This window comes from Giraffa tippelskirchi, chromosome 2 (assembly GCF_054371585.1).
Source record: "Giraffa tippelskirchi isolate mGirTip1 chromosome 2, T2T-mGirTip1v1.2.pri, whole genome shotgun sequence".
Taxonomy (NCBI): Eukaryota; Metazoa; Chordata; class Mammalia; order Artiodactyla; family Giraffidae; genus Giraffa; species Giraffa tippelskirchi.
The window spans coordinates 173,057,240-173,084,198 of NC_137276.1; the positions used below are offsets into that span (position 1 = coordinate 173,057,240).

The window sequence follows — 26,959 nt, forward strand, 5'->3', positions numbered from 1 at the left end:
ATATGTATCTCTTGGTTATAGGAGGTGAAGTTCTATATTTGTCTATTAAATCAAACTATTCAAATCATGTTCTTAATATATTCCATATCTTTTCTCATTTTGTTCTTTTGCCTGCTTATCTTGCTACTTCTGGGAAGTCTAGGTTAAATTTAAATATTTGATTTATGTAATTCTCATATTTCAGTCAGTTGTTGATTTATATATTTTGGTGCTGTATGGTTAAGTTCATATATTTTCATGCTTGTTTTATCTTTTTGATGTATTTTATGTAATTTATTTACTTCAATTTTATTTGTGATTGGTTCATTATAGTCATTTGCATAAAATCCCTGTATCTCCAAAGTCAGAAGTCTTTATTATACTTTTTCCCTCCTTAGCTCTATTGCTATAATGGTTTCATAGCCAGATATTAGCAAGGCCAACCAGAGAAACACCTTTATGAGTAACTGTCCGTAACTTCTTTCTTCCTATTTTACTGTTCATGTGCTTCCTAAGTCAGGTAGAGGATTATGTGAATGTGTCTGAATAAATGAATACTGAGTTGCCCCTGCTAATGAGCATCTCACTCCCATAATCTCTGAGTAGAGTGGAAAAGAGAAGTTCCCCCCAGTTGAAAATGAACAAGGATGCTAACCCCTGGAGGTCTCGTTGTTTGAAGGGAGATGTAGGACATGGGCTAATGGATATCAAGTATAAGCATGCGCATATGGCATATGCAAGTTCATTTTGTCTACACCTTTTCCAAAATAGGAGTTATTTTTCTCCAGTTTACAAATAAAGGAACTGAGGTTCAGTGAAAAAACTGCATTTTCTCAATCTCACAGAGCTAATAAGTAATGGAAGTAAAAAAGAAACAGGGCCATTCTGATTCTGAAGTCCACATGCTTTGAACCAGGAAATTGCTATACTCTCATTCTGTATTAAGGAAATTTGAGGTAGGGGAGTCTCTTTTATCTCAGGATTCTCTAAAAGTTGAAAATCAGGGTGAAAATATCCCAGTTTTACACTTTTGTCTGTCCATGGGGTCACAAAGAGTCAGACACAACTGAGCAACTGAACACACACATATATACTGTAGGTGAATAGAATGACTACAAAAAGAAATAAGAGGGAGCTGGGATTGCTTTTAAAGAAAGCCAGCACTGTTGACCATCTTAGCACAGTGTTACTGAATGTCTTTCAAGGTTTTTCTTTTAAAAAAACTGTAGCAGAGAAATTCAGATTGTTAAAGTTAATTGCAGGATTAAATTGCCGTTTGTCAATAGGAATGTAATTTGTATTATAAATTACAGGACTGTAGCTTTCAGGCATATTTTATCAATATGTTTCCAATGATTTAATAACAATATTTCTCAAAAATAAGCCAAGCCACTTTTTCCTCTTTTTAAATGAACATGTTCAGAGAGTTTTCATCAGCGTGCTAGCCAGCTCTGCAAAATTTCTAGTAAATAAATTATCACCAGGAGGCTCAAAATCCATTACCATAAAAAAAGCCATTTTTTCCCTCCCTAATCGATTGCCCACTGTGCGACTGCTAATGGGACCATACACACATGTTGTGCAGAGGGAATTCATTTTCAGGTTCTCTCTCTTCTGTAGAATTTATTTTATAAAGAATTTCTCACCAAAGTCATAAATTAGTCAATGCATAAAATGAACACTTCAGCTTCCAGTAGGAAAAACATTAAGATTGTGCACCTAGAGAATTTTCAAAGCTGGTTCCCAAGGAAATGAAGGTCCCACTAGGTGCTCTGCAAACACTGCAGCATCTTCTTTCTCAGAGATCCAGCCCTTTCCCTGCTCCCAACAATATAGTACATCGATTTACATGTTCTGTGGGCACTCATATTTCCTCTTGTACTGATAGATATTCCATTTGACAAGTGCACTGAGCAGTATTGGCTTTGGACTTAGAAGTTTGAAAGTCATCCTGGGGCACCTAGATCCATTTTACCAAGCTATCTCAGCTCATTCCCACAATCCCCTCTTTTACCTCCAATCCCACTCTTTCTTTCACAGATGGTATTGCAGTTGTATAAATCCCGGTTTACATTCGTCTATACGCTCAGGGCCTTGGCTGTCAAACCAGCCTTGCCCGTGCACTGAATAGCCAATCTTAGGGACTACAATTGGGCTTCCCACGTGGTGCTAGTGGTAAAGAATCCACCTGCCAATGCAGAAGACACTAGAGATGTGGGTTAGATCCCTGGGTCAGGAAGATCCCATGGAGTAGGAAATGGCACCCTATGCCAGTATTCTTGCCTGGAGAATTCATGGGCAGAAGAGCCTGGTGGGCTACAGTCCATGGTCCATGGGGTCACAAAGAGTCAGACACAGCTGAGCACTACTGCCACTACTAGGGACTAAAATAAAGCAATTGGCATGGAAAAGGCCTATCCCCTGCAAATTTTATCCCAACTGAGAGCTGTTAAATCTAATATTTTACTTAGAAATGATTTAGGTCACTCCAGTTGTCTTCCCGTGGTGGCTTAGAATTCTGAAATTAGAGGCAGATTTAAATTCAATGATTTAATCACCTCAGTTCACAGGTGGTTTGTCTTGAAAAAGGTGGTACTACTCTAGGAAGAAGTCAAGTCTGGAATCCAGACTAAATTTCGGATTCTTTATTTTTGGATGAAATTACACATTCTGAGGGACATTTTAGTGGTAGTGGAGTTCACCAGCCTGAGAAGGATATGACTACAAATATTGGTGTGAATTGAGTGTGGATAGGAGAAAGAAGGCCAGGAATGGGAAAACAAGGGACATTTAAAGGGATTTAGAAAATGGCAAATTATAGTGGGAATACATAGTGGAGTTAGGTGATTTCTCTATGTGTACAGATCCAGCTCTGCCTATCAACATATGCCATCCTTAAAACGTTTTTGAACTTCTCTTGTAGTAACCTATTTTTTTTTTCTCCATCTCTCCTTAGGTAAGTTGCAATTCCTGCTTTTGAAATTCTATTTTTCCAGAAAAAGTCATGTGTATGGGGCAGGTAAGCACTGTCATTTCAACATTTCATCTTCAAGTAACAGCTTCTCTTTGTGTATTTTTACTTGGCTAGAGACCTAATTGCACAGAGTTCAGAGTTTTCATATATTCAAGGACCTGGTGGTTAAATAACCTTATGTAAGCCAAATGGTCATTGGGAGACTGTTATACAAGGACTACAGTGTTGGTTTATATATTTATGTTTGCTACTCAGCTTCTTGTGAGTTTCTTGCTGGGTATTGTCTGACAGATCTGGATGAGTTCTCACAAACTATATGAGGCTCCTTCTAACACTTGGTTGTGCAAAATTGTGGTATTCAATATAGTTCATTTCTCTATATCAACATTACACAGCTATGTTATTATTGTGATTTATGTTGATTCATCAGAAATTCTTACATGATTATGGTCTGGCACAAATATAGGTAAGACATTTTAGAAATCCTTTTGCCTTTTCTTTGTAAATCTCAAGTTAAATTATCTTTTCTGATATCCTCCTGTTATTTCACTAGACTTTCATAAATATAAGATTCAATGATACATAGGTAGGTAGATAGGTAAATAAAGAAAAAGAGAAGCAAAGGATGAGGAAAGAAAGAAGGAAGGGAGGGAAGAAAGAAAAAAAACATATCACTTGGATAATAAGGAATAAAACTATGGCTATTATTAAAATATAAAAATCAGAGTGAAGGATGAAGATTTATAATTTGTATGGGTTTTATTTTTTAACCACTGGGGATTTTTAATGTCCTGTTATTTGCTCCAATGCATCATACCCTAAACAAGCTACAATATTCATGGCAGTTTTTCTAAGTACTGACCCCCAAACGCATTTTATTAGAGGAGTTTGTGTGTGTGTGTGTGTGTATGTGTGTGTTGAGACTGGATCCAATCAAATCAAAATCTTAAGTGGAGTTAACTGAACGGTTTCTAGATTGCCAAACTGGTGGGCCTGAAACGGGAAATACAAATGTAAATCACTGAGTCCTGAAAATAGCCCCAGATCCTTAACAGTTTGAAAATAAATAGCTGTAGTGGGATTTATGGTATTAAAGCTTTGGTCTAATTACAAACATTAATTTTCTTTAGTAGCATTGCTATAGCAACTCTATAGCTAGAGGGTCTTTGGCAAGACCCAAATTATATATCTTAGAAATGCTTTCCTCAGTTATTAACACCTTACATTATTGGAACTTTAAGATAGTTTATATTCAAATGGGCTTTTCATCAGTTACATAATTTGTTTGCTCTTTAAAACTTTTTAACTATAGTGAAATTTCTCCATATTTAGGTTTTTTACTTTATTACATACTTCTCAAATACAACCTCAAATTTCCTTTGTGTTAGGTTTTTAACTACAGGAGAGCAAAGGTTTTTAATATATATTTTCATTGATATTAAAAAAAGAATTATAATTGTTTTGGGAACTCTCAGAGTTTTCTAACTCCTGTGTAATTATAATCTCAATCTTATAATACATTAGCATATTTTCCCATCCAATTTGATAAACAAATGCAAAACTATAATAATGCAGACTTGACTGGGAAATCTAAAACCATATAACTTAGGTAATTCCTAAACGTACGCTACCTTGGGATAAGAATGGAATATGTCACTATGTGTATAACAGATATACACACATATGAAATAAACTGGCTAAAATTGTCAGTGGTTAACATAATTTCAAGTTAGCAAACAATTATAGTTTTTAATCCTCTTTATATAGGACTGGTTAAATTACACATTAAAAATGAACTTAGTTGTAGACCATCTTTTAATCAGGAAGGTCCAACTCAATAATCATTTAATAAACATCTTTTATTATTAGGAGCTAAACACTGTTGAGAATAGATAAATGAACAAAATAAAAATGGTGTTCCCCATGTATCCCTTAATAGTGTAGTCATGATAAGTAAAGTGAGATATAAGAATAGCATAATATAGAATATTAATATATATCAACCAGAAATAAGAGTGCTATAAATTCAAGGAAAATTAATATTTTAGATGGAGAATTAAGAGAAAACTTTATGAAAGGATTACTTTTATGACAGGGTTGGAAGATGGATAGAAATTTGTTGAAGTTTAGAATCATACCCATGAGCAAGATCCAGGAGAGGAAAAGTCATTTTGGGGAACCCAGTGTGTTTTAAGAAAAGTGTTAGAGGATGTAACTGTCTATTAAAAAACAAATTAGATTGACTATGATGCTTTGGATGTTGCCAACAAAATTGGGATCATCTAAACTGAGTCCAGCTGGCTAATTCCAAATATAAAAGTTTTCACTATGTAAAAAAAAAAAAAAACAAATTAGATGAAATAATTTTTAAGTCTTCAGAATTACAATTTTTGACTATGTGTGGCTTTGAGATTGTAAGAATCTTGATTTCATGACATTCTCTTCTCTTTAATTTAATGCTGCACCTTTCATAGGAGTTTTGCAATACACAGTTGACAATGAGTGAATTGCCTATGAAAAATATAAGTTCCTCCTTTGATTTATAAATTCATTGAAAAGGAGATTGTAAATTTAAGGAAAAGTCATTCATCTTTTAGCTAAGATTTTTGCATATAATTTACTTTAGATAAATGTGTTTCATTGTCTTATTAAGACTGTTTTTCACTGTCTTGACTTCTTACTTCACAAAGCTACAACTTGTACATTCCTCCCTGGGTCCCCAAATTCTTGACCATGTGCCCTAGAACAGAGCAGCTGAACCTTACAAATATATAACCTAAGGTAGTGGTGTTTGAGAGTAGAAACTCTGAAATTTGTCTGCTTATGATTGAATCCGTTTCACCACTACCAGCAGTATAGTTTTGGACAAGTTCCTTAAAACCTTTGTGCTTTGGTTTCTTCATCTTTAAAATAGGAATGGAAAATTCATAGGTGTTTTGAAAATAGAAGTCATTGGTATATCTAAAAAGATAGAAATATGCCTGGCTCATAACTCTGGATGTGCTTACTATGTTCATCTTTGAATGCTGAAGTATTTGAAAAACAGCTTTAATTTAGATGTAGTAGAGGGTCTTTTCTTAAAATTCAATGTAATTATTGCTTGGATTTAGTTAATGAAATTCATACTATAGACCATGTTCCTATAGACCATTTTAACAATCACTGAGAATATGTACATGTAAAAAGATTTATTTTATGTAGAATTCTCTCTGAAGTCATTTTCAAAGAATAAATCTGAAACTGGAGAAGTTTTAGGTGCTGTAACTCTGCCTTATAACTCAGCATTTTGTTCTTAGTTAATTTGCTGCATAGTTGTTCCTGGTACCAGAAATCTTACTAGTGAGGTCAGACTTATCGTCTTTAATTCTCTTCTGACGCCTCCTATTTATACTTATATTGTCATTCCTAACAAACAGTCGTGTAACACCCAGATTTTTTTTTTTATTTCATTCTGCAATGATAACTGAGAAGTGTATTTGGTAATAATAGCTATTGCTGTTTTCATTTGTCTCAAGGGCTATTTTATTTGTATCTATTGCAGTGTAATGATGCAAACTTTGACAGCACTCTGGAATGAGCTGTGTAGTAGGCAACACTTGAATCAGAAGGAAAGACTGATCCGCAAAAACATGGAAATGTGAATTTTCCTTTAGAACACACTTTTCCAGAAGAAACAAGGGCTCTAATGGGAGTGTTTTCAATATTGTTTCTCTGTTCCACTATGTAATAGCAGGAAAATATTGAATAATACAATTCAGTGAAGTTTCATATTTTTATGAGCAGTTTTATCAGAAGTACTGCTATTTTTCTAAATAGCATTATTATTAGTCTTTGGATTGTGCCAGAAGACCATGAATATGTCAAAAATGATACAATCACTTTCATTTATAGTCCAAGGTACACAAAATCAAATACTGAACCAGAGGTAAAGTACACACTGTGATTGCAGTTAATGAAGTTCAGTTGCCTCTCCCTTTACTTTGGAGAATGAGGGGAGAATGTGTGTTTGAAGCAGAATTTGCTTGAAGAAGTGAGTTAGTAAACATAGCAGAAAATAATTTAGAACCAAGCGTAAGGGATAGCTTAGAAGAACACTAAGTATCAGTATGGATAAGATGACCACTGGGGGAGAGACAGTGTAGCCTGTAGCAAGCATAGAACTCAAGCATTTCCCCCCCGCCCCCCACCTCAGTTTCTAATTGAGTAATGTGTAGAGATAGGGTTTCATTATACACTTCAAGCTTGGGATTTATTTTCTCAAGGCAACTAGCTATAAAAATCTTTCTGGGTTGTAAAGAATTATGCATACACACATAAAATATTTTGTTAGAGTTTGTTATTTAATAGTGACATTCACCTAAGTTTTGCAATTCAAGATGTTGCAGTCCTTTGCTGACTATACCTTGACTATATATCAAAATTGTCGTGTGTGCATGTGTATATGTATTTGTAGCAGATAGTGCGTAATCAATCGTTCATTTTGTTTCATATTTATTCCCCACACTTCCCCTTGCTCTGCTCTGTATCACTGGTCCCTGACCCTACAGACTGTATTTTCCTCGTGCTGCTGCCAACTGGCTGCTACTAAGTTTAGCAAATGGGAGACACTGGTAGGAGATTGGCTGGGAGAGCAAATAAGCCAGGCTAATTCTGTCATCTCTGAATGCTTCTGCATTTCTTCTGTGGTCACAGCTCTCACTGGACAGCTGTGCTGTCCAGTGATAGGGTTTCATTATACACTTCAAACCCGCCTCTGCTGTGATTTCAGTTCGTGTTGAGTGGCCAGACTCTGTGATAACAACTTATCCTTCCTTCAACTCTAAGGATGGCAGTTGTTGTTGTTGTTGTTTACTCTCTAAGTCACGTCCGACTCTTTGTGACCCGATGGACTGTAGCCCATCAGGCTCCTCTGTTCCTTGGTATTCTCCAGGCAAGAATACTAGAGTGGGTTGCAATTTCCTTTTCCAAGGAATCTTCCTAACTCAGGGATGGAACCCACGTCTCCTGCACTGGCAGGTGGATTCTTTACCACTGATCTACCGGGGAAGTCCAGTGATAAAAGTATCTTTCTGATAATTCCTGATTTACTTTAGCATCCTCTGTTTAGTTTTCAGCAATTCCATCATCATGTAACTTCTTTCCTGGATTAAATTCCTTCTAATGAACTATCTGCCATGTATTCTATTTTCCTGACTATATTTATACTGATTTTAAAGGTTGGGCTTAGCATTTTGAGTCTCTGCCTAAGTCAAGTTCATGACCATTCCACCTTTAAAATGGATAGTAAGCCACAACACAGGTACCAGAATATCTCACCAAACTCTCCTAGATCTTTGTATCACAAGGCATGGCTTCACCTCCAATATGTTCACATTAGCCTTGCACCTTTGTAAACAAACCCAGCAATGTTCTCAACCTCTTATACCTCACTGAAAATGCCAACCTGATTGGAGAAGCAAATTGCTAATGTGCTTTGATGAACATATTTTCAGGGCAGGAATAGAGATACAAATGTAGAGAACAGACTGTGGGCATAACAGGGCAAGGAAAAGGTGGGCTGAGTTAAGAGAGTAACATGGACATATATACACTACCATGTGTAGAATAGATAGCCAGGGTGAAGCTGCTGTATGGACAGCGGGAACTCAACCCAGTGCTCTGTGACAACCTAGAGGTATGGGTGGGGGAGAGGTTCAGGAGGGAGGGGACATATGTGTGCTTGTGGTTGATTCATGTTTTCGTATTGAAGAAATCAACACAATGTGGTAAAGCAGTTATCCTCCAATTAAAAATAGATTTTAAAGTAAATTAAATTTTAAAAAATAAAAAGAATAATTCCAAACAATAATATTGACTTAAATTTTATTAGGTTGGTACAAACATAATTGCAGTTTCAGACTGTGAATTTTAAGTTGTTATAACTAGGCTCAAACATATCTTTATTAATCAAAATAGGAACCATTATAATCAACACATTTTTGTCAATAAGAAATAAGTTTGTTTGTTTCTATAGCATAAAAATCTGTGCATTAGGATTTGGCATATTCTTGGAAACTGTTTTCTGCCTCCTGCAGGTTGTGAACTGTTTTCCCTGCAAAAAATTGTCGAGATGCTTGAAGAAGTGATAGTCAGTTGGCAAGAGGTCAGGTGAATATGGAAGATGAGGCAAAACTTTGCAGCCCAATTCATTCAACTTTTGAAGCATTGGTTGTACAACATGCACTTAGGTGTTATTGTGGAGAATTGAGCCCTTTCTGTTGACCAATGCTGGCTATAGGCAATGAAGTTTTGGTGCATCTCATCAATTTACTGAGCGTACTTCTCAGATATAATGGTTTCATCAGGATTTAGAAAGCTGTAGTGGATCAGATGGGCAACAGACCACCAAACACTGAGCATGACCTTTTTTTGGTGCAAATTGGGCTTTGGCAAGTGCTTTGGAGCTTCTTCTCAGTCCAACTACTGAGCTGGTCATCGCCAGTTGTCATATACAGTCCACTTTTTGTCACAAGTTATAATCCAATCGAGAAATGGTTCATTATTGTTGTGCAGAATAAGAGAAGATGACACTTCAACATGATAATATTTTGATTTGCAGTCAGCTCATGAGGCACCCACTTATTGAGCTTTTTTCACCTTTGCAATTTGCTTCAAATGGTGACTGACCATAGAATGGTCGGCATTGAGTTCTCGGGCAACTTCTCGTGTAGTAGGAGGAGGATCAGCTTCGATAATGGCTTTCATTGATGGCGGGCCACTACACTCCTCATCTTCAAGGCTCCTGTCTCCTTTGCAAAACTTCTTGAACCACCACTGTACTGTATGTTCATTAGCAGTCCCTGGGCAAAATGTGTTGTTGATGTTGTGAGGTGTCTCCACTGCATTACAACACATTTTGAATTCAAATAAGAAAATCGCTGGAATTTCCTTTTTGTCTAACATCATTTCCATAATCCAAAATAAATATAAAATAAACAGCAAGTGATAAGTCATTAGAAAAAAAACATAAAATGAGAAATGCACATTAAAATTATGTATAACATAACCACATTTATTTCAGAATATATTCTAATATCAAATGCAAAATTTCAACAAGAAAAACTATGATTACTTTTAAAACAACCTAATAAAAGGAATTTATAGATGGGAAAGGTATTGGAATTTTAAAAAACATTTTAATGTTTTCATAGAGAAGGTTAAGTCTCAATGTTACCTGAAGAGTTGGTGTCACATGGATGGCAAATGTCCTTCTAAGTAGAAAAAGAATTTGGAAAAATAGGTATGGTAACAAACACAGCTGTAAAAGTCTGAGACCAGTAAGAGCAGGCTATGAGTGTGGGGAGCTTAAAGGAATCAGTTCAGTTCAGTCACTCAGTCGTGTCTGATTCTTTCTGATCCCATGGACTGCAGCACGCCAGGCCTCCCTAGCCATCACCAACTCCCAGAGTTTACTCAGACTTATGTCCATTGAGTTGGTGATGCCATCCAACCATCTCATCCTCTGTCACCCCCTTCTCCTCCCACCTTCAATCTTTCCCAGCATCAGGGTCTTTTCAAATGAGTCACCTCTTCACATCAGGTAGCCAAAGTATTGGAGTTTCAGCTTCAGTATCAGTCCTTCCAATGAATATTCAGGGCTGATTTCCTTTATGATGGACTGGCTGGATCTCCTTGCTGTTCAACGGACTCCAAGAGTCTTCTCCAACAGCACAGTTCAATAGCATCAATTCTTCAGCACTCAGCTTTCTTTATAGTCCAATTCTCACATCTATACATGACTATTGGAAAAACTATAGCTTTGACTAAATGGACCTTTGTTGGCAAAGTAATGTCTTTACTTTTTAATATGCTATCTAGGTTGGTCATAACTTTTCTTCCAAGGAACAGGCATCTTTTAATTTCATGACTTCAGTCACCATCTGCAGTGATTTTGGAGTCCCCCAAAATAAAATCTGTCACTGTTTCCATTGTTTCCCTATCTATTTGCCATGAAGTGATGGGGCCAGATGCCATGATCTTAGTTTTCTTAATGTTGAGCTTTAAGCCAACTTTTTCACTCCCCTCTTTCACTTTCATCAAGAGGCTCTTTAGTTCTTCTTCACTTTCTGCCATAAGGGTGGTGTCATCTGCATATCTGAGGTTAGTGATATTTCTCCCAGCAATCTTGATTCCAGCTTGTGTTTCTTCCAGCCCAGCATTTCTCATGATGTACTCTGCATATAAGTTAAATAAGCAGGGTGACAATATACAGCCTTGACATACTCCTTTTCCTATTTGGAACCAGTCTGTTGTTCCATGTCCAGTTCTAACTGTTGTTTCCTGACCTGCATACAGATTTCTCAAAAGGCAGGTTAGGTGGTCTGGTATTCCCATCTCTTTCAGAATTTTCCACAGTTTATTGTGATCCACCTAGTCAAAGTCTTTGGTATAGTCAATAAAGCAGAAATAGATGTTTTTCTGGAACACTCTTACTTTTTCGATGATCCAGCAAATGTTGGCAATTTGATCTCTGGTTCCTCTGCGTTTTCTAAAACCAGCTTGAACATCTGGAAGTTCATGGTTCACATATTATTGAAGGCCGAGTTGGAGAATTTTGAGCATTACTTTACTAGCATGTGAAATGAGTACCGTCTAGTCAAGGCTATGGTTATTCCAGTAGTCATGTATGGATGTGAGAGTTGGACTGTAAAGAAAGCTGAGCACAGAAAAATTGATGGTTTTGAACTGTGGTGTTGGAGCAGACTCTTGAGTGTCCCTTGGACTGCAAGGAAATCCATCCAGTCCATGCTAAAGGAAATCAGTCCTGGGTATTCATTGGAAGGACTGATGTTGAAGCTGAAACTCCAATATTTTGGCCACCTGATGCGAAGAGCTGACTCATTTGAAAAGACCCTGATGTTGGGAAAGATTGAAGGCAGGAAGAGAAGGGGATGACAGAGGATGAGATGGTTAGATGGCATCACTGACTCAATGGACATGAATTTGGGTGACTCCGGGAGTTGGTGATGGAAAGGGAGGCCTGGAGTGCTGCGGTTCATGGGGTCACAAAGAGTTGGACACGACTGAGCAACTGAACTGAACTGAAATGAGTACGATTGTGCAGTAGTTTGAGCATTCTTTGGCATTACCTTTCTTTGGGATTGGGATGAAAACTGACGTTTTCCAGTCCTGTGGCCACTGCCGAGTTTTCCAGATTTGCTGGCATATTGAGTGCAGCACTTTCACAGCATCATCTTTCAGGATTTGAAAGAGCTCAACTGGAATTCCATCACCTCCACTAGCTTTGTTCATAGTGATGCTTCCTAAGGTTCACTTGACTTCACATTCCAGGATGTCTGGCTCTAGGTGAGTGATCACACAATCATGATTATATGGGTCATGAAGATCTTTTTTGTACAGTTCTTCTGTGTATTCTTGACACCTCTTCTTAATGTCTTCTGCTTCTGTTAGGTCCATACCATTTCTGTCCTTTGTTGTGCCCATCTTTGCATGAAATATTCCCTTGGTATCTCTAATTTTCTTGAAGACATCTCTAGTCTTTCCCATTCTATTGTTTTCCTCTATTTCTTTGCACTCATCACTGAGGAAGTCTTTCTTATCTCTCCTTGCTATTCTTTGGAACTCTGCATTCAAATGGGTATATCTTTCCTTTTCGCTTCTCTTCTTTTCTCAGCTATTTGGAAGGCCTACTCGGACAACCATTTTGCATTTTTGCATTTCTTTTTCTTGAGGATCGTCCTGATCCCTATCTCCTGTACAATGTCATGAACCTCTGTCCATAGTTCATCAGGCACTCTGTCTATCAGATCTAGTCCCTTGAATCTATTTCTCACTTCCACTGTATAATCATAAGGGATTTGGTTAGGTCACACCTGAATGGTCTAGTGGTTTTCCCTACTTTCTTCAATTTAAGTCTGAATTTTGTAATAAGGAGTTCATGATCAGAGCCACAGTCAGCTCCCAATCTTGTTTTTGCTCAATGAAATATGCTAATTTATTGAAAAATAAACCAATGGCATTTTTTTCAGATTTTTGACAAAGTGTATCCAATACTTATAGTTCATTTTGGATAAAAGGCATAATTTATCAATGCCAAAGCATCACTTTAGATGCTGCACAGCCAGTCAATGATAGGAATATTGTTTTTTACTAAAGAAGAATTCTGTGGCCTGACTGACTTTAAAAATTATTTTTGCCTACAAATAATATATCTCTTTAGGCTCTCTTATTATAGAATTACACTTGGTAGATATATCCTGAAAGTATTTAACCAAGATTGAAAAAAATTTAAATGAACCTGAAGCTTCCAGTCACTTTGTGAAAATAATACAAGTGAAATTCAAATTTTAAATGAGTAATACACTCAATGTGTTTTCTTTTCAAACTATAGTATGTGCATGTATAATAGTACATACATGGTAAAATTTAGAAAGGCTATCAAAGTAATATTGGCACTATCATGAAAATCAAATAATATGACTTGGAAAAATATCTAGGAAGACTTTAGTCCAACATTGTCATTATAACAAATAATAAAGCTACAGTTTACATAAATAAAGTGATTTGTCCACACACAGCCACTCAGCAAGGTAGCAGATGAGTCAGGGATAGAATTCAATTCTCTCAATTTTAAGCACAGAAAAATAGGATTACTCATTCTACTTTTATTCGTGCCAAATTCTGTTAATCAATACCTTGTTACACTCTCACATTCAGAAAATTTTTAGATAATATATCAAAAGAAAAATGCATAGAATAAAAGAAGACTGGTAAACCTAGTGGTCCTTTGTTACAGGCTTAGTGAAAAGGGTAGTCTCTCTCTCAAACTGCCCATTAGAAAAAATAGTTCAAAAGATACTAGATTGAGAAATGTTCCAATCTTGGGAAAAGTCATATAATTTTATGACTACTATGTGTACTGCTGCTGCTAAGTCGCTTCAGTCGTGTCCGACTCTGTGCGACCCCATAGATGACAGCCCACCAGGCTCCGCCATCCCTGGGATTCTCCAGGCAAGAACACTGGAGTCAGTTGCCATTTCCTTCTCCAGTGCATGAAAGTGAAAAATGAAAGTGAAGTCACTCAGTCGTGTCCGACTCTTCGCGACCCCATGGACTGCAGCCTACCAGGCTCCCCTGTCCATGGGATTCTCCAGGCAAGAGTACTGGAGTGGGCTGCCATTGCCTTCTACTATGTGTGCGTTTGGAGTAAATGCAAAAAGAGGAAAAATGTATGATTTTCAGTCATAAAGCCATTTCTTTGGCTTGAAAAATCCTACTGGTGAGTACTATATTGGTATAGAAATTAGGATAATAGCAAATGGAAGTATCGCATAATTTCCAACTGAGCTCTCATTCTGTATTTCTAGTTAGATATGATATATTGCCAAGTTTACATTAATATCACAAATTTCCAATACCACACAAAATTAATAAATATTAGCATTTTCATATTTATTTCAAATTTCTTTTATAAATAAAACTTTATAAATTGAGTAATGTTCTCCTTTCCTATTCCTCTTTTATAAACAGCTTATCTGTAGCCTCATGCTTGTTTCTATAAATCTAAATGTTTATGATTTCTGCTATTTGCTGGGCATATGATGGATGTTTAACAAACTTCCCGATTCTAATTTGAAAGAATTAGAATAGGTTACTTTCTAGTGCCTTTAAAAATCCTTGTTATTTCTGATTCTGTTCTATTTTATATTTCATCTGATTTTTAACATCTAGGGTTCTAAATAACACCAAGAAAAAAGGCACAAAATTTAAAACACTGAAAGACACAGTATTTTCTACTTTTTCATATTCTTACTTAGATATTTCCATTTTCCCTTTTTCTCAAACCTTATGATTGTAATTATTCCTTATACAACCCTCACCTGATGGTGATGACTCTTCTATTTATCTTTCTCCTTCTCTTCTCCCTCTTCCTCATTATTATTATTATTGTTATGCCTTGAATATTTCAGAGAATTTGAGGAGAAACCAGAATAGGACAGTCAGACCTGCATATGATACCTAAAATGCTTTGATGGTATCTATCCAAATAGATAATGCCTTAATTTTAAAGTTTCTCAAAGCATGGAAGACTTGGCCTTAGAATGAATTTTCTATACTGAATTTTAAAGATAATTGAACAGAAAAGTATCTGGAATCATGGTTAACTATGGAAGAGGCAATCCTCCTTAACATAGTTTGTCATTGTTGAAATGACAAGAGTTCTGAGTTTTAAAGCTATAGTTGGGAGAAAGGAAATGATATGATGGCTTCTTTCCACCCAGATGTTAAAAGCTAGAAAACAGTCTAATCTCAGTTTGACATGAAATGTAAGTCCTGTTTTTGAATATAGATCGTGTTCTGGTTCTCCATACTCTTTTTAAGCCTGCTGGCTATGTGACTATAATGGGCTGACCTCATGATGTCTTCAAAGGCCAGTAGAAAGCTGGGGAGCCAGAGCAGGGTAGAATTCGGTCATGGCTGTGTTGAAAGGTCAAGGAGCACATGTGTTTGCATGCATTCCTCTCGCAACTCCCTAGTTAGTATACAACTCGAGGTATTGATGGGTCTGAAAAGCCATCTGTGTGAGCATCAGTGGAGCCTGTGAACAACACAAATCACAGAGAGCATCCTGCGGTTCTATTATTTCAGTTTCCCTAAGATCTGCATTAACTAATTGCTTTGATTTTCTTCCTGTGGGGTGCTCTGTTCTCTGTTAACCTAATACAATGCTATTATTAAAACTGAACTTAAAACCAGGCTATAGTGTTACTATTGAGCTATCTGCCTACCCTCCTAGGCAATGTAATACTTGGTTCCCAGTTAGGACATTCTTTTATTAAAGAGTCACAATGCAGCTTACAAATATTAACTCATTAATTTGCAGTGGCATCTCTCTGTGACTCCTAGAAAGTATTATTTTCTGCAGTTTATAAAGGGAGAAAGAGAATGTAGGCACATTTTCCTAAATTCACACTGGAAGAGAGGGACAGGGAGAGGAAGAAGCAATTACATGCTTCCTCTAACATCTTATCAGACCTCCCACAGCTACAGTGTTATTTCTTTTGTTGAACTTGTCACAATCCAAAAAGCTTACCAGATTGTGTCTTAACACTCACTAATGTGTGATCTCAGGTGAATACTTTTGTCTGCAAATCTCAGTTTCCTCATATATAAAGTAGTGGAAACAATATGCTTTATTAGGATTGTTGAGAGGACTGCAGTAGATCATTTTTGTAAACAGCTTAGTAGACTCCTTTCTTGGTATATAGTAAGTGTAAGAAAATGAAAGCGTTTCTTAATTAAATTGAGCCACTTTCAATAGTTACAGTGTCTAATAATGGAAGTGCTATTTCACAAGGTAGTGAGTTACCCATCACTGTCAGGGTGTATCCAGAGACTGATACCCATTTCTCATCTGTCTTAGAGGAGGACCCATGCATTGATGTGTTGCTAGATGGTTTCTGAGGTCTCTTCTGACTCTTAACAGTCCAAGTAGTGGTAGGCAGAGAAGCGTTATTGAAGGATCATGAAAAGTCTTGACGCGTGCACAGCTTTTTATAGTTTAAATGTGTACTTTGATTATGTATACATATATCCTCATTTAGTCCTCATAATAACCCTATATGGAAGACAGGAGAGGTATAATATCTTTCTTTTGTATATGGGAAAATAGTAGCATCAGAGAAGTTAAATGACTTTCTCAAGATCATATATTTAGAAAGTTGGATCTAACACCCTGTTTTTCAACTCTGTTTTCCTGCATCTTGCATTGTGAAGAGTTTATTGATGTTTCTCTTCTTGGATGGGTACCATTTAAACAGACTTTTAAATATTCACCTTCTTTTCAGCATTTCTCTTCTGTGTTTTCCACATCTAGCCAATTCTTCCAGCGTCCACAAAGAACAATGTTGCAAAGCTCATATGCACTGGTTGAAGACCTAAAATGAAAAGTGAAAGTGAAAGTCACTCAGTCGTGTCCAACTCTTTGGGACCCCATGGACTATACAGTCCACGGAATTCTCCAGGCCAGAATACTGGAGTGGGTAACTGTTCCCTTCTCCAGGGGATCTTCCCAACCCAGGGATCAAACTCAGGTCTCCTGCATTGCAGATTCTTTACCAGCTGAGCCACCAGGGTAACCCAAGAATACTGGAGTGGGTAGCCATTCCCTTCTTCACAGGATCTTCCCAACACAGAGATTGAACCCAGATCTCCCACGTTGTAGGCAGATTCTTTACCATCTGAGCCACCAGGGAAGCCCAACAATACTGGAGTGGGTAGTCTATCCCTTCTCCAGGGAACTTCCCAACCCAGGAATCCAACCGGGGATTCCTGAATTGCAGCATATTCTTTACCAGCTGAGCTACTAGGAAAGACCTGAAAATGGAAAGAACTTTATCACCTTACCCCTACCTCACCTTCCTCCAAATTTTTCTCTAACATCCAGAATAAGATGAATGCCAAGAGCAGATACCATCCTGTGTTATTCTCTGTGTAGCAATGGCATTCTGAACAGTCATGGGGAGAGGGGAGGAACATTTCTTGCTGTGAATTAGTCTTGAAATGAAAACCGCTTTTTGATCTCAATCTGTGGTTGCATAGTCATTCAGCTGGTGACTAATTGGGGTGGCTGTGACTGGGCTGGTAGCAGGAAGCCAGTTCTATGAGGCTGAGAATGGGCTCCCACCTTGCTGTAATTTACTGCAGTAATGAGAGGAAGGAGAAAAATGCCGCAAGTGTTTAATAGCATAGCAAAGTGTTTTCAGACTTTTTTTTTTCCTTCTACTTAATCAAGCTTCAAACGCACATCACAAGCAGATATATCAGTTGCCATTTAGTTTGGGTCATTTCCGCCATTTTTTTTTTCCATTTTTTCCAAGCTTAACTCACTGTCTTTTACCATTCACTGCAACTGTTACTCTATCTGCTCTCTGAAAAATGAGATAAACACCTCAGCTAGTGGAGGCACTGGATTTATTCTTCATCACATCTCCCCAAGGCAGAAAAACAAAAGATTTAAATATGCATGAGTGCTGCTTCTTAGGCTTAGTTGAAACTTTCCTCCTGTTTGTCCCACTGGGAAGTAGAAGTTTGAACTAGATCCATTTGAAGGTCCTTCTCCATCTTGTGTGTGGGCCATTCATCCTATCTCATTGTCTCTCCCTCCTGTGAATCAGTAAGGCGGTCAGACCAGTTGTAGGAATACATTAGCTCAGTTGATACGTGTTTGGGCAGGTCGTACATGAATTTCAAGTCAGAATGATTTGTGGAGAAGGAAATACCAACAGAGTGAAATCATCAGGAAATCTTGAAAAGAGAAGTTCCTTCCTTGTTTTATTCCATCTTTCATTTTTTATTCAGTAAACCCTGAACACCATATAATTAATATTAAGATAATTATAAAACTTGAACCCTTTGGGTACTTCTCAGCCTTTCATGAGAGACATCAGTAATAAGACAATGAACTCTGTGTAGTAAGAGATGGCAATTCAGGTCTTTCAAAGGCAGAGAAAAAGGGACCCCGACTATGACCGAGGAGCCCTGAAAGGTTTTCCCAGAGGTAGAGATGCATGAATAGAGTCTCACAGAATGAAATCACAGAGGAAATTCAGGAAAAGGAGTCTTTCTAGATAGCAGGATATACCATTCACGACCCTGTGAAGAAGCATGACATGTCCAAGGCAAATGGTTTGGTGTGATTAAAGCGACGTGCCTACCTGAGGCAGTGGCGCAAGTTGTGGTTAAAGAATTATGGAGAGGTGGCTTTTAAAAGTCCTCACATGTCTTGAGAAGGAGTTTAGAATTCAATTGTGATGACAGGTGATCTCATTAAGTTTTTAGATTAAGGCAATTCCAAAGGCCCCCATGTTCTAGAATCTGATCTCTGTGACTAGCAGCTGGTCTATGTCCCTTTTTTCAGTTTGCTTCCGTTTAAGCTGAGACTGAGACACTTCATTTCCAGAACTTGGTTGGCATTGATGTAATTCACCTGCATCTCTGTGCTGAAGGGGTGGACTCATCTAAGTGGCAAGGTATACAAAAGCACTTCATGACATTAAAGCAATCCTTTTTCAAGCTGGACTAAGGCCATCATATTGGGGCCAGAGAAGGGAGAGACTGGAGGGAGATGATATGGGGGAAGAAATGGGAGAGCTTGGACCACAACTCAGTGAACCATTTGGATTCAATGGCAAATGAAACCTGGAGCTTGGGCTATTGGAAATGATAACATTTCCCACTCTGAAAAAGGAGCAGGCATGTGGAAGAACTGTGGCAGAGGAGAAACAGCTTAGGGTACTGTAATTCTTACATTGAATTTGTTGATGGCTCACACATAGCTCAAAGCATCTAATTGTCCTTGATGTTTCTACAGCAGTATTCACGTAGGTTTTAAATGACTGTTACTTCAATAACATTGTTAAATAGACCTTAAGTAACCCATAAACTTCCTTAGGATTATATGCATGCCATCTTGTGGGAACAAGAGCAAGGGGGTCTATATATTTATGTTAATAACAAAGTAATTTATAAATAAACAATAATAATGTATAATAATAATGAAACACACTATGCACCAGGTGTATGTTAAGCATATTATATATGTCATATATTAATATATTATATATTTAATACTCACAACCATAGGATGGAAGTAGTCTCATGATTAGCATTTTACAGAAGAAAAATCTAAGATCCAGTAAATGAAATGATTCGCCAGGACCCCAGGATAGCATATGACATAAATAGGATTTAGAACGACTTGGTATTTAAAAAAATAAGTGGAGTGTATAGGCTGATATGTATTATTTTAGGTTTTTCTGTAACATATTACAGAAAATCCCAAATGAACATCTTGACCAACCCAATATATCAATAACACATAGCATCAATTAGCCTGTCATCATGAAGCTCTCAAAGAAGAAGGTTTTTGTAAAATAGCCAGCCAGTGGGAATTTGCTGTATGATGCAGAGAAACCAAAGCTGGTGCTCTGTGACATCTAGAGGCGTGGGATGCAGAGGGAGGTAGGAGGGGAGTTTAAGGGGGGAGGGGACATGGGTATGCCTATGGCTGATTCATGTTGGTGTAAGGCAGAAACCATCACAATATTGTAAAGGAATTATCCTACAATTAAAAATATTTTTTTCTAAAAAAAAAAAGTAAAAGAAATCTAAACTTATTAGCCTAAATATTCATTGGAAGGACTGATGATGAAGCTGAAGCTCCAATGCTTTGGCCACCTGATGCAAAGAGCTGACTCATTGGAAAAGACCTTGATGCTTGGAAAGACTGAGGGCAAGAAGAGAAGAGGACAACAGAGGATAAGATAGTTGGATGGCATCATTAGCTCAATGAACATGAGTTTGAGCAAATTCTGGGAGATGGTGAAGACAGGGAAGCCTGGTGTGCTGCAGTCCATGGGGTCACAAAGAGTCTGACATGACTAAGAGATTGAACAACAAAAACTTAATTAGGCCAGTGAGAATATTTGCAATGATAATTCAATAGATTAGGTGGAGGAAGATGGAGGAAAGAGAGAGAGAGAATGAACAAGAAACTTTTTCCATCTGTAAAGACTTCAGAAACTACCATCCAATGAAAGTGTATTTCATCATGGGTTATAGGGAAGCATGCATTTGGGGTTTGGAAGATAGAACTACCCTTGAAGCAGTCCTGAAGAGAAGAGCTCAGGTGATTCTGCAGGGGCTTCTTCTAATGAACTGTCTTTGCTCACTGGAGATGAGCCTCCAGGCTGTTCCCTTAGGCCCTACCATTGACATCCTGGTGCCCAAACAGAAAAGCTGGCTGTAGACAGCTGCCTGAGCTTCCCTTGCTAAGATGAACCGTGGGATGGCACCTGCTAACTAATAAAAGGCATCAAGGACAGTGAGAGACATAGCAGATAGATAGATAGAGACATTTGGGTTCACCAATATTAGAAAGTAAATTTTTATAAGAACGTTTTGAAAAAAGTATTCTTGACAGTGAGCTTTCAAGTATGATGTCAAACTTCACCCTGTCTTTTTCCTCCCAGTTGTCCTTTTTTCTAAACTTAAGGTGATGGAAGAAATGTGCTCCAATGTCTTGGCTTACATCCAGCCCAGGAAATTCTATTAGACTTCCAAAATTAGTTTTTCTACAGTTTCAATTAGGCCAGAAAGTCTTCTTCATCCCCTTCTTTAGGAAAGTGTGAATGCCTGGCCCACTATGTTCATTTTCATGCAGGGAGGCAAAAAATATACTTGTTGAGAAATATATTTGACAGCCAAGGGTTTGAAAGATTCTGTAGTGATGTGGGGTTACTGCTGTATTTCTTTGAAAATCTATAGCCCAACCTCTGGCCTTTGAGAGGGAAAAAGGTGCTCAAAACACCCAGTGGTGCCATTACTCCCAACACAAGGAAGTAAACACATAAATAAAATGTTAGTGGTGATTGTAACAACATGTTTTGTTTTGTTTTGAAGTTTGTTATCACTTTAAGTAGCTGGAGCAGTGCATTTTGAAATTCACCGAAGGCATTGTGCATACCTCTTTCTGCAGGAAATCTGTGATCATCAACCTTAATTGAAAGTTAAAACAAAGCATTTAAACTATCTGGCTGTCATTGTGGGATACCTTCCTTTTATTACATATAAAAAATTCACTTTTTCTGACTTTCCTATTCCTGCCTTCCTTTTCTTTCACCCTTAAGCAAGATACACTTGTGAAAATGGATGTATTTTGAGAGAAATGACAATGGAATAAGAGCATAGCTGGTACCTGAGCAGGAAAGATGTGCAAAAGGGAAGTGGTATTGGAGGAGGATTATGAGAAATTAAACAGATAAATTTAGAGAAACATCAAATAATTCTTTCTATGCATTTCTTTATCTCTTCCCATTACTCTCTTTGAAGAGCAGGAGCCCTGTAATTTCTCTCTTTGTCTTTCTTGTCCTCCACTGAATCTCCGGGACTTCTAAAACAAATCAAATCAAGAATTAACCTTTTAAGCATGAAATCTATCTCTTTGCTATGCTCTGCATGTTCTCTATAAATCATTCTGTGGAAGAAGCCTGAGAGATGTGCTGTTCCAATCCTCAGGTGACTAGTCAGGAGATGCTGGCAGCAGCTCCCTTGCTTACTATGAGAGCCTTTCCTGGTTGAAATACTATTGTGTTCCAGCCTTGGATGGGAACAAGCATTTCAAATAATTTCCTCATACAATAAACAACAACACTACAAATATAAAACTAGCACGGTAGGTAGCAAGGTTATAGGCCCAGAGGAAAGACTGGTAAAATATAATTATCTGTCAGTACCAACATAATTCCACGACCTAAAGCTGTTGAATGATGCTAAGACTAAATCACAAGGGAAAACATCAAGGAGGCAAGGCAATCTCAGGTTTTTACCCCTTTTCCCAAATTATGTTGCCCAAGGCTGCTCCCCCTACAGGACTCTGAGCTGCTGCTCCTAGCCTACTCATCACCCCTGATGTGCTGTTTCATTGCTACTAAAATAGCAATGGCACCCATTTACTACATGACTAAGCTAGGCCAAGAGTGTTACACTGTGCTCTCTAACTGGCGCCCCCCACCCAAGTCTTACACAATTGATCCAATGATAATCTGATAATCTATATTTTTGTACAGACACTAAATAACAAGTGCAAGGTCACATGGTGTGTGTGTGGGGAAGTTGGCTGGCCCAGGATTGGAACATAGGTCGGCTTGACTCAAAGTCTGCTCTTCCCATGACGCAAAAGAAGAGTGAGGGCAACCCACATGTCTTTGTTATCTTTCCACTCTCTTTAAGTAGTTGTGCTCTAAATGCATGTGCTTTAGGAAAAGGAGAATTCTAAGATGGGTTTTTACTATCAGTGTTTCCCAACATTTTTCAGTATTATCATAATCCAAGAGCCTTTTTAAACAATTATTTTTCTAATTGCCCTCCTTCCCATGAAATTTTCATATGATAACACACAGTATGTCCTTTTCGTGAACTGTGGTCCTGGGGAGACCACAAATGACTGTGATAGCTAAGACCTTTCCCACCCCCTTGGGGCTGAGACTGCCCCTTTTGAGAAAGCATGTTTTCAAGTGACACAGCACATCATTGAAGCTCTTCTTTTACTCAAAACACCCAACAATGAAAGCAGAGATCTTTTCCCCCTCCTACTCATTTGTAGAAGAAATAAGTTGTAAAAGACTCTCATTGGTGAACGTGCACAGTTGATCAATTTAGAAAAGAAGGGAGGCTATTCAGAGCCTTCTGAGCACCTGCAGCCTCTGGAGGAAAAAGTCTGAGGCCAGGGAAAGCAAAGCAAGCCAGGGCCGCAGTTATATAATCAGAACTATTGCCGGCCATTAATTGTTTTCCTTGTAATTGTTGATTGATCTGTAATTTGATTGTAGAATCCAGGCTTTTATAATAAACCCTGGGCTGAACTATCCAATTAAGAATATAGAAGCTCAAACGAATCCAAACACATGACTGGATTTACTAAGAGATGGAGGTGATTTTTAGCAGAGGGACCAATTAAAATCTCCTGGAAAGTGGGAAGAGATGTAAATTGAATTAGCCACTAGTAAGCACCCACAATGTGCCAGATATTGGTCTGGATGTTTCAACATTATCATATATCCTAAACTCCACAGTTACTGTGTGAGGCAGATGGAAACTCTCACCTATTACAACCTAGGAACCCGAGAGTCTGCACAGATATCAAAAACCTATTTGCTCAAGATGGCATAGCTGTCATGCAGGCAGGTTAGACCCAAGACCTGACACGCTTGAGTAAAATCCCAAGTCTGTCTTGGGTTTGGATTGCAGTTATTCTCCACTTCACACAAATCTGATCCATGAAAATGCACTTTTATACAAAATATATAAATTTCAAATCATGACATGTTGGCATATATACATATATATAAGAATTATACCACTTATTTAGAAAATTTGACATTAACTTATATTGTTTGTACTTTTTAAATGAAGAGCTTTCAAAAACCATACATTTAAAAGGTATCTGTGAACTGCTGATGGGTAAAGAAAGATGATTTTATATTCTCTCACCAAGCCTCTTCTACTCTCTTAATTTCTTTTTCCTTTATCTAAAACTGTCACAGATCAAAACTCAGAACAAAGGAGCAGAATATAAATTTCTGTGCTTGGGTGTGGAAGCTAAGTTAATAACAATCTGTCTTAAATTGACTGTAACTTGCAAAATTTGGGGAAAATAACCCTAAGCATCTCAGCTCCTTGGTTAGTTTGTGGAGAGCCATATACTATGATTGTTTTCTGTTAACTCTTTGTATCCTGACCAAGTGTCAGGATGAAGAGCTGCTTAGAAAATCAGAGTTAACAAAAAAAGAAAATCAGAGTTGACTCATTCATTTGCCAAAAAAATTAGTAAATAAGATGTGCCGGGTTTGTGTAGGACACTAAGCAGAAGTATATTAATCAGAGAAAACTCTCTGCCTTCCAGGAGCTACAGTCTAGATAAAATTGAACAAGAAACAAGTAGATGAATATCTACTTATAGTTCTTTTTTGTTTATTTATTTTTTGTCTTTTTGTTTCTCTACTTACAGTTCTGATAAATACTTGAATGGAACAACCAGTGAACCTGCACAGAGAATAAGGCTGGGGATGGTATAAGCCACTTATTAAAGAATCAGTTTTATTTCGGAGGAGATGAGACCTAATAGTAGATGAAAACTTGGCCATGAGAAAAACAGGAAGGTGGGCTTGCAGCTTGTAGGAACAAGTAGGTTCTGAGGATGAAATGGACCTGGCATGTTTGAGGAAAGAAAGGAAACTGAAGTGTCTGGAATGCTGTGGGCATGTGGAGAGTGGCCTGGGAGACTGAGAAATCTAGGAAGGTCACTGCAGGATGCTGGAGAGACATGGAATCTTATCCTAAGAGATCTGGGGACCCTTTCAAGAGGTTCAAGCCAGAGAATAGCAAGATCTGTTTTTGTTTGTTTGTTTTTATATCTGGAAAGTCATTTTCTCAGATGGAAAGGGGAGAAGAAGGCAATGTGGATATCAGGAAATAGTCATCTGTTGTCTCACCACGTCCAGACATGATGTGTTTGTTGGCTAGACTAGTGCAATAGCCAAGGGAAGTGGACTTGAATCAAGGCCTGATCTTCGATGTATCAGGAAGAAATTTCCTACAACTCCACTTGGTAAAGGGAAACTATCTCAGTGCTGAGGACCCTGCAGTCACTCCAAGGCCAGTTTGTAATTGAGTAGACTGCATTTGTCAGGACTAGGCTGCCTGTCGCCTCTCTTTCTCTGGCTGCATATATTCTTTATGACTTTCTTCCCTTAAAGGCAGCCTTGAGTGTTTTTTTCTTCCTCAGGGAAAAAGCACTCGTATATAAGTATCAGAGACAGGGTTGGAAGAGAGAAGCGTGGATGTCAATTTGTCCTGTGTTATTTCTTTATAAACACTATTCCTAAATTATATGACATTGTTGTTCAGTCACTCAGTTGTGTCTGATTCTTTGCAACTTCAAAGACATTAGATGATTTTTAAAGTACTTAATTTCTCCTACCATAATATCTTAAATCCAGAAAATACAAATGTGACCCTACTATGCTAGGAAAACTAATGGGAGAGATGACTGTAACCCCTCCTCTTCCTTAAATACAAATTGGTTTGCTAGAATGTGTTTGCTCATAGGTTCAATTTGCAGAACCATCCTGTTAAAGCAAACTGATGAAGCAGATGACAACCCTTGAGTCCCTGCTTCTGGGGTCTCCAACTGGTTTGCACTTTCTGAGTACCAGCTGCTGTCCATCCTTCCCCACTCCCACCTCCAATATGACAGCATCTTCAGTGTCTGACTGTAGCCAAGTGGCAGTCATATTAGAAAGCACCCTGATAGGCACCCATTTTAAGGTACGCAGGAGTCTTTGCAGGCACCATCCCTGCAGCGATGTTGCATTATGACAGAAAACTCCAAGAGCCTAGATGCTCAACCTAACAACTAGACATTTCTAGTGAAGAAGCATCACAGGGGTAGGCTGATGGGGAAGTTACCTGGGGGCAGTGGTCTTTTGAGCAGCCCTCCTCTCATCAGAATGCAAGGCTGAATGCCTGTCCCACAGGCCTGGGAGGCCAGCCCTGCTATTCAGAGTTCTAGATGGCTTATTTTCTCCTCTATTTGTGTGCCCAGAGATGACAGCAAGTCCTCAGCACTGGAAACTGGCCAGTAATCAGTCGACCAGCAAGTATTTATTAAACACCCCAGAGTGCATTGCCCTCTTGAGGCCTGGTCTGGTTGCAGTTTCTATACTTTTTTCTGAGCCATACTTTTCCTGACATGACTTAGCTCAGGGAGGTTTTTCAGTTTGAATGCAAATGTGTATGGGTTAAAAGCTGATTTAGGTGTCCCCAGGGTAGGCTGGTTGGGAGACCAGCACTGCCTTCTTGTCACATATACTCTATCTGGAGTCAGTTAAAGACCAGAAAAATTGCTTGAGGGGGCGTATGGAAATGTAAGAGGTAGAAAGCAATCAAGGCAACATTTTCTGAGAGTAGTGTTAAAATCATGATTGAAATAGAAATGAATATGAATCAGCCTCTTTTTTCCTTCATAAAATCACCAATACATTTTCCTAATTATCTGGAATGGTTCTAAGGGTACATTGGAGTCCCATGTTAAGTCACATGTTTTATTTTTTTCTTTTGAACATTAAGGAATTGTTTTTCTCACAGTGACTGAATATAGCTGATATCTATCATAGGAAATATGCTAGGAATAGAGAAGACTCAAGGTAAAAATGTATTGCTTAAGAACCCATGGTGATATTGGCAGAACACATCTCCCTGAATTGCTGGGCTTATGAATTTAGGACTGATGACTGAATGTCACAAGTGTGTTGCCCTTTGAAGCACAGAGCCTCTTTCCACTGCCGTTATGAGTGGAGGTGGCATCTCTTGGCAAGAATACTGAACCTGAGATGCTACGACACTAGAATCATCCTAGTCCCGAGGGAAAAAAATACATTCTGTGAG

The 26,959-nt window shown here is 38.0% G+C and overlaps 1 protein-coding gene and 3 long non-coding RNA genes across 9 annotated transcripts in view; 3 read left to right on the top strand and 1 right to left on the bottom strand.

Moving 5' to 3' along the window:
- LSAMP (limbic system associated membrane protein) overlaps positions 1-26,959 on the top strand; it is a 1,066,465-nt gene that overhangs the window by 14,326 nt on the left and 1,025,180 nt on the right. For all 5 annotated transcript variants that reach the window (XM_081539161.1, XM_081539125.1, XM_081539136.1 and 2 more), the window contains exon 2: positions 2,936-2,998. In XM_081539161.1, coding sequence (XP_081395287.1) covers positions 2,936-2,998 — 63 coding nt within the window. The remainder of the gene's footprint in view (positions 1-2,935; positions 2,999-26,959) is intronic.
- On the bottom strand, positions 8,801-18,758 carry LOC145525670 (uncharacterized). 2 transcript variants are annotated; one of them, XR_014068362.1, is made up of 3 exons: positions 18,670-18,758; positions 16,790-16,890; positions 8,801-9,831 (listed from the first exon to the last, which is right to left on the bottom strand). It is a non-coding gene; the product is annotated as an uncharacterized LOC145525670 (long non-coding RNA). The 2 variants fall into 2 exon arrangements; XR_014068361.1 differs by lacking the exon at positions 8,801-9,831 and adding an exon at positions 12,618-14,908.
- Positions 9,145-14,171, top strand: LOC145525696 (uncharacterized). Its single transcript, XR_014068365.1, has 2 exons — positions 9,145-10,177; positions 11,953-14,171. It is a non-coding gene; the product is annotated as an uncharacterized LOC145525696 (long non-coding RNA).
- On the top strand, positions 18,832-25,423 carry LOC145525704 (uncharacterized). Its single transcript, XR_014068370.1, has 2 exons — positions 18,832-18,984; positions 24,522-25,423. It is a non-coding gene; the product is annotated as an uncharacterized LOC145525704 (long non-coding RNA).